At 33.0% G+C, this 8,063-nt stretch overlaps 2 protein-coding genes across 2 annotated transcripts; both read right to left on the bottom strand.

Annotated features, from left to right (window-relative positions):
* Positions 1–1,257: 1,257 nt before the first annotated feature.
* On the bottom strand, positions 1,258–4,110 carry LOC133684807 (28 kDa ribonucleoprotein, chloroplastic-like). Its single transcript, XM_062106860.1, has 4 exons — positions 3,563–4,110; positions 3,344–3,445; positions 2,028–2,306; positions 1,258–1,557 (listed from the first exon to the last, which is right to left on the bottom strand). The coding sequence occupies exons 1-4, from the start codon at positions 3,944–3,946 to the stop codon at positions 1,492–1,494; spliced, it is 831 nt and encodes a 276-aa protein (XP_061962844.1). The 5' UTR covers positions 3,947–4,110; the 3' UTR covers positions 1,258–1,491.
* A 2,505-nt stretch (positions 4,111–6,615) lies between these two features.
* Positions 6,616–7,817, bottom strand: LOC133698175 (uncharacterized). Its single transcript, XM_062121026.1, has 2 exons — positions 7,184–7,817; positions 6,616–7,091 (listed from the first exon to the last, which is right to left on the bottom strand). Exons 1-2 carry the CDS (start codon positions 7,739–7,741, stop codon positions 6,768–6,770), a joined length of 882 nt encoding a protein of 293 aa, XP_061977010.1. The 5' UTR covers positions 7,742–7,817; the 3' UTR covers positions 6,616–6,767.
* Positions 7,818–8,063: the final 246 nt, after the last annotated feature.

The raw sequence follows: 8,063 nt of genomic DNA, 5'->3' as shown, positions 1-8,063 counted from the left end.
CCAAAATGGTGGAGGTATTTGTTGAGTTTATGTACACCTTCCGCTTTATCACCTATTTTGGATCCCTGTAAATGCTTTATAAATTCGAAGGTAGGATGTAGGTGCTCATTTGGGTGTGCCCAAATTGCTTTAGATAGGTTAGAGAGGAGTAGGAAGCAAAGAAATACAAAGCACAAAAAGGCTTTGGATACCATGACTTGATTATATGCACTTGCCAACACTCTTTAGGTCTTCTTATATTTATTTGTATATGAAAAAACTAAGTTTAGTTTTCAATCTATATTTTCTGTGCTTGTTCACAAAAGGGGCTCAAGGCCCGACAACAACAAGAGAACCTAGCTCTTTACAAATCTGAACTCCCCTGCACTGCAGAACGTTTTCTATAGCCTCTCCTTTATAAAATCAGAATGTTCTAAAAAAACATGTCAAGGCACTTATCTGCACTAGTGCTGGCTTCTCAGTACACATGAATGATAGAAGATTATTCTTTCCAAAGTTTATTCTAATTGAAATTTTCAAGTCTTCGTTCAATGGCTGATCAATAGCATGAGCAGTCTATGCATGCATTTACAAGCTTCAACATCAGAGGAATGTCTTCATTAGAGTTGCAAATGTACAAACTCGGCAAGAAAAAGCTCGTAAAATTTCCATCTCCGTTCCTCTTCTTTTTTTGGCAGTGGTTGTTCCTTGCTATTATTTCTTTCATGCAGAATTTTGCTGGATTGGATTTTTCACTCGTCCGTGCAGTTATATAACTGGGCATGGCGGTCATTAAACCACAATATTAACTTCTAATAACAATTCCTATCAATAACTAACAATTTTTGAAGTGGAGAGATGGCTTTGGAGAGTATTATTGCTGATTGCGGCCGGTAATGCAACTAATTTGTAGATGCACTACGTGTACAATGCAACGCTTCCTGTTAAGAGCTCATTTAGTACTATAATAGTAGTTATTTTTTAATTCAAAAATATATTAAAATAATTTTTTTATTTTTAAAAATTTATTTTTAATATCAACACATTATAAAATCTGAAAACATCAAAAAAATTTTAATTTTTTTAAAAGTATTTTTAAAACACAAAAATATACAAAAATAAACAGTCTTGAATGCAGCTGCTAAAGAAAATAATTAGATGCAGGAGGCATTTGGTATTCAATGCATTTTGCAATGTAGTAACACAGCCACTAATGAGCTTGTTTATGGAATCTTGCAACGAAATTAGCTATGTATAAGTATTCAAACTAAAATATGATTAATCAGCAAACTCAGCAATTGAACTTGCAAATTATATCTCAATACCAGCAAAATATCAACATGCAAGGAAAAGAGAGCATGAACAAAAATGTAAGTTCTAGTTTTTCCTGTGACTGGCTACTGAAAAAATATCCAGAATGAAAGAGAAGTAAGATTCCAGAATCTCCTGTGTGGAGATTATATTCGATACGAAGAGTTACATGCTGACACAACGAAGAATATTCTCTCACGTCTAGAATGAGCCACGCCTTGGACGTTCTTGGGCTATATTTACAGTGATCGCCCTGCCATCCAAACTCTGCATCACAAATGTCACAAAATTCAGACTGTTTGTATATAGAATAATGATGGGAAAGGAAGATACCAGGCACTATAGTTGGGGAAGGACATTCAGTACTGTTGGTTTTATTGAATAAACTTAGTGGCTTCCATCAATAAACACTAGCAGCTGCTTTCAAGGATGTGTGTGCATAGTATGCACGTGATATAAAAATTCACACATTCACAGGGACAGACAGGACATTGTCAATGGAGAAAAATAATTAAAACAGATTATCAGCTCCATCATTTTCAAGGTGTGCAATGGTGCATCAAGTAGGGATGATTTACAACCACATGCATAAAGCACCGCAATTCCCAGTTTCTACTTTATCCCCAAATAGATTCAAATAAAAAAAAATGAAAATTTTTCTTGCTAGTTTCACTGCATTACCTACACTAGGAAGAAAATTGAGATTCTAAGCATCTAGACAAGGCATGCATTATTACCTGTCCATCAAGAGCAGCAATGGCATCATTCAACTCTGTCTCACTGGACATTGTAACAAAGCCAAAACCACGTGAACGGCCTGTTTCTCGATCACAAACGACCCTTGCATTCACAACCTGTCCATGTTCACTGAATACTTGCTCCAGACGAGCATCATCCACTTGCCAAGGCAGGTTACCAACATAGATTCTATATGCAGTTTTGAACACACTTGGCCTTTCTGGCCGTGAGCCTCTAGGAGCAGCCTTATTCACTGTTAAAAATCTTCCATTCAAATCCTGTTAATAGTTAACTGTTCACTGAATCACCAGCTTCACTATACTAGGGAAAATCATGAAAGTTCATAATTCAACAGCAATAAACGTCTTGTTCAAAAAAAAAACACAGAGAGAGAAAGGGGGTAAAACATAATAATGGATTTTGTCAAATGAAGCTCTCCTGAACATAAAAGGAACTTTACCACATTCTCAAGTTTCCATAAGCATTTATTGAGATATGCTCAAAAGGAATCTCTGTAAATGCATTGGAGATGCCCACTGTAACAAATTCCAAATAGTCTTAACCGAGAGTGAATGTACTAGTACTAATGTGGAAAGCATTCTGGTAAAGGATAGGCTTGTGACCACAGAAGACAGCTGCTGTAGCTCGCTAACCTAATTAAACTGGAAGAAACGTAGAAGCTCACTCTTAAAAGCCATTTACACTCCTAAAAGTGGAAAAAAAATGAATTCTTTAAAAATGTCCATTCCACTAGATTATAAAATCAGAAACAATGCACATCTTTAGGTTTCATCCGCCAACTCTTCCAATTGATTTAGAACTTTCCTTCATACACAAATCCAATTAAAAAAACAGCTACACGCTTTTCCATTGTTGAACCTAAGTACCTAACTTGCAAAGAAAGCCCGAAAACTTCTCCAAGATCAACAATCAATAGGAAGTTAACAAACAAAACACTTGACAAAGCTAATGTTTCATACTATATGAAACTTTTTACTGTTCTCCCAAGTTGCTATGCTTTCAAGATGAAAGAAGTAACCTAGGTAAAAAAGTTTCACACCTTACACTTCAATTTAAATCATGAACAGCAAGTCTGGTAAATTGTTTGCGGCCCATTAAAGGAGTAACCATAGGTGCATGAAAAGAGAACACTTCCACACATTTTGCAGCATAAAATGAATCATTTTGCAGGATAGTATCACAAAAATTTAATATTCTTTCTAGATCATATTAACATAATATAGAATTTTCTCAAACAGAAAATTAAAATCCGTTAATAACACAGAAAAAAAATGATAAAACAAAAATAACATACATAGCGGTGGAACTTCTCTATAGCCTTCTCAGCTTCATCAACTGTACTCATTGTAACAAAACCAAACCCTCTACTTTGATCTGTCTCCTTGTTATAAATTATCTTCAAAATAGAAGAAAAGAAAACAGCAAGATAATTTAATCCATGATAGAACAAAAACCAATTTTCTAAATTCAATCACAATTACAAACAGTGAACAAAAGAAAAAAACTTTCACACCTCAGCAACCTCAACAGTCCCAGCCTGATCAAATAGCTGAGCCAGGTTTTCACTATTAACATCATAAGGCAAATTCCCCACATATAGCTTAGCCTCTTCAGGTGGTTCTGGAAAAGTCTCTTCACTTCCATCTCCCAAACTCTCCTCTCCAAGAGTCACTGTATCCTCCTCGTCTTGCTGGGCCCAATCTGAGGTCTGTGCAACAAGAGGGATTGTATTGAAAGTCGAAAAATTGGAGGTTTTGAGAGATACCCATGAAGGGAAAGATGTTGAAAAGACGACCTTTATGGGTTTTGAGGTTATTGAGATAAATGGGTTCTTAATTGATGTATCGAAGACTGTGTTCGTAGTTCTGTATACGGACATCAACCGGGTCTCAGCCATTGATAGCTGCTTAAAATATGTTGCCGCAGCAGGTTCTGAGAGTATCGAAGGGCAGGGCAGGGGATCAGGAAGTTTTTGGGTTCACATTTTAAGCCTAGGAAACTCCAAAACAAAAAAAAATACAAGTCAGTCTTTTGTCATAAGATATATTTGTAATTCTTGGGAAATAGTGTCGAGGACATAGTTTACGGCTAGAAAGGAACCTTAACCACCTCTACTGGTTGTCAACGAATCCGTACATATGCGAGTTTTTATTGATGCATTTTTTTTATATCATAAAAATCTATTTAAAATAATATATATATATATATATATTAAAACTTTTTTAATTAATAAATTGAAAGATGATATATGTTTTCAATAAAATAAATTTAAAAAAAACTTGTTAACATTAATTAAAAACTACAGTAAAAAACTCATTTTTATTATAAGAAATAAAAATTAGATACTCATGCAAATTTTTTAGTTTGATTGTCCATCTTATTTTATATGTTTTTTTATCTTGTAATGAATTTTGATTTCTAAGTATATATGATTTTTATTTTTATAAATCCATCATCTAAATAGAACTTATTTATCTAAAATTTAAGATAAAAAATTAAAGATAATTTGCAGTAATCTCTTTAAGGTTTTATAAAATTATAGAAACAATTCAAAAATTCAATTACTATTTAAAAAAAACATAATAAATAGTTTTAAAAATAGAGAGAATGTATTAATTAAAAATCAAAATAAAAAAAAAAGTTATAAAGAGAGACTAAGTGTTGTTGGACCTAGCAAACAAACTCTACATACCTCTCTTGAAAAGGCAACGAGCACCTAAGGTTGGAAAAACAGTTGTGCACATTTACCTTTCTATTTAAAAAAATAAAAAGGGTGACATGTCATCTACTCAAATTTATTTTTTAATATAATAGTAGATGATGTGTAGTATTTTAGTTTATTTTCAGATTACCAGATGTGACTAGAAAATAAAGATTTGAGTTTTGAATTCATAAAACTTATTTTTCAACTTGTTTTTTTATCTAAAACACCTCTAAGACATACTAGAAACCATAATAAATATATTTTTTCACCCTAAAATACCCTTTAATCAATTTAAAATTAAAAAATCAAATCAAAACAAAATTTACATATCTTCATCTACATTTTTGGCATGATTACATGGCAAAATCATCTCTATTAAATTTTTATATCTAACATAAACTCATTGACCCTAAACTCGATTTTTTGTGATAAGAATATAGCCACTTCAGCAATATATCTCTTCTATTTCTATTCTACAATATATCTTTTCTATTCCTATTATGAGAAGTTTATCTGTATTTTGAGAAGTTTATCTTTTTTATTTTATCATTGAGTAACTTGAATGTGATAAAAATAAAATTTAGACAAAGAAAACCTTATACAACATGGACCCAATAATACATAATATGTTTTTTTTTATAAAAAAATATGACATAAAAGATTTTTATTACTTTAAACCTTCACATTTATCACAATATAATTAGCTAATAATTGAGTCTTTTTGGCACGTCTAAATGTCTATGTATTCAGATCTGATTTTTCATCATAGCAATTCTTATAATTTGTTATTGTTTCATAATTATTATACATGAAGCTAAAAGGTGTGAGGAAATCATTATTCACCCACATCCATTGCACAGTGGATTACAATAGTAATCCACAGTGTATTACTTTTTTTCACTTTTTTTTTTCACCCACAGTATATTACTTTCCTCTTTTTTTTCTACAATACATTCCTTTTTTTTCTTTTTTTTCTCTTTTTTTGTTTTTTTCCCCAAAATTATTTTTGTCAATTGAACTTTTTTAATATTGAGCTGGTTAAAAATTGACTCGAGTCAATCAGGTTAACCCATTAAATCTGTGACCCGGGTCTTGAAACCAGAATAACTTTATAGAAAGTAAACCAAAATAAATTTTGAAGTCTAATTTCTAATCAATTGTTGAATGATGTAATAAGAAAAAAAAATTAATTAAAAAAGAAAAAAAAACTCGAAATAGTAAGGTTAACCTACCAAACTTGTTACTCGGATTATGATATTTTTGGGATAACTTGATAGAAAAAAAAATAAATTAAATTAAACTAATAAACCAAGTATTAATGGATGAAATTCAAAATTAAAAAAAAAACTAAAAAATAAAACATTGTTTCAATGAACATCTATGAAAAGGGAAGAATGATTTACCGTCCTAGAATAGTTCTCGTTGATTATTCTACTAATATATGCAAAAAGGAGGTTTTTATAACCATCTAGGAGGTGGCCCAGTGATAAGAGTTTGGAACCAAGAGATTTGCTCCCTTTGTGGTCTCAGATTCGAGCCCTGTGATTGCTCATATGATGGCCACTGGAGGCTTACATGGTCGTTAACTTCAGGGCCCGTGAGATTAGTCGAGGTGCGCGTCAAATGACCCGTACACCCACGTTAAACTAAAAAAAAGGAAGGTTTTTATCATAATAATTAGTTAACCAAATGATATAGTAATAAGTTGGTGATCACAATAAGGGATTGGCTTAAAGACGTCTATTATTATCCTCCACTTATGTTTAAATTTTGAAATTAGTATCTTAAAGAATTTATTATGTTTTTCTTGAATACATCAAATCATGCAAGGAGTGCGCCTTTAAAATTATTTAGAAAGCAAATTGGTCCAAGGATGCTCTTATTGTCATAGAATTATTTCAATATATTATGCAGAGTTTCAGATACCAAGACTCAGTAGATTATATATCTCATGGGATTCTTGTTAAATTGTAAGATGAAAAGAAAAAACCTTCCAAATAGACAGATACATCTCTTATTCATACACAGGTTTGAAGTTCTTGTAAGCTACCACAGCATAGAAAGGATCTGATCCAGACACCAATCCAAGCAGCCTCATGATCCAACTAAAGGGTGATTTCTCCTGTTGAGGCCCAGCTGCTGCTGCAGGTAGTTTTCGAATAATTTCTGCTTGTGTGAACCCTTCCACACATTGAAAATACTGCACAACTAATTGTATCCGACTGTATCCAGTGCCATCCCTCCATGCACTAATGGCTTTCTCATAGAACAAGCGATTGCTGAAGCTCACAATGAATACCCCACCAGGCCTTAGCACTCGAAACACCTCTGCAAACACCTATAATAACAAAATCAGATCAACTTAGGCTTCTTAATTGCAAATTCTGCTGACATGGGCATATAAATTAAGATTACACAAATCAATCTGACCTTCTCTGGCTGTTGGAGATACTGCACACTAACAGTGCATAGCACGGCATCAAAACTGCTACTCTCTAGTTCAAGCTTTTGATCTTGATTGAGATCCTTCACAAAAAAATAATCCAGTCTTGGGTTCCTGGCAAGCTCTTGTGCATTGAGCCCATGTCCCACTATTCTTTTGTACACAGCTTGTTTCGGTAGATGGCTAACCCAAGAGCTCATGAGGTCAAGGATTTCCGAGTCAGGTCTCAACATCTCTTGGTATAGATTAGTCAGTGTGGAAATGAAGCCATCATCAACATGGGTCACAAAGCGTGGATAGGAATAAAATTCTCTGTCAGGGTATGAGTTAAGCTTGGTTCTACCTTCCTTGGACAGAACAAGGCGTTTAATCTTGCCCGCTGATGATCTTTCTGTCTCATTGCTTTCATTTAAAGTGTTGGTAGTTTTTGTTGCAGGAAATACTCTTGTTTTGAATGGAAGAGAAGAGATGGTTTGAAGATTGGCTACAATGGGTGGGTGCCATGATCTTAGCCTTGGCTTTGGCTTTGGATGAATGGCGAGCATGTGTTTTGAAGTGATAAGCTCTTTGGACGATGAATGGTATGGTGAACTTGTTGATGGTTTGTGACTTAAGACAAACCCGGTCACCCAAATGAGCCAACAATTGCTTCATGGACTTAATATGGGCTGAACAAGCCATAAAAAGAAGGCCATGCTCTCAATTTTGTTCCTGGAATACTTTTTATTTTGTTTTTTTTTTTAAGATGGATATTTTTGAAAAATATTTTTTAATTAAAAATATATTAAAATAATATTTTTTTAATTTTAATATTAACATATTTAAAAAATTGAGAAAACTATTTGCATGAAAAACAGCTTAGAAAAT

This window comes from Populus nigra, chromosome 1 (genome assembly GCF_951802175.1).
Source record: "Populus nigra chromosome 1, ddPopNigr1.1, whole genome shotgun sequence".
Taxonomy (NCBI): domain Eukaryota; kingdom Viridiplantae; phylum Streptophyta; class Magnoliopsida; order Malpighiales; family Salicaceae; genus Populus; species Populus nigra.
Note: the sequence above shows the minus strand (reverse complement) of the source record. Positions and strands in the feature narration are given on the sequence as shown.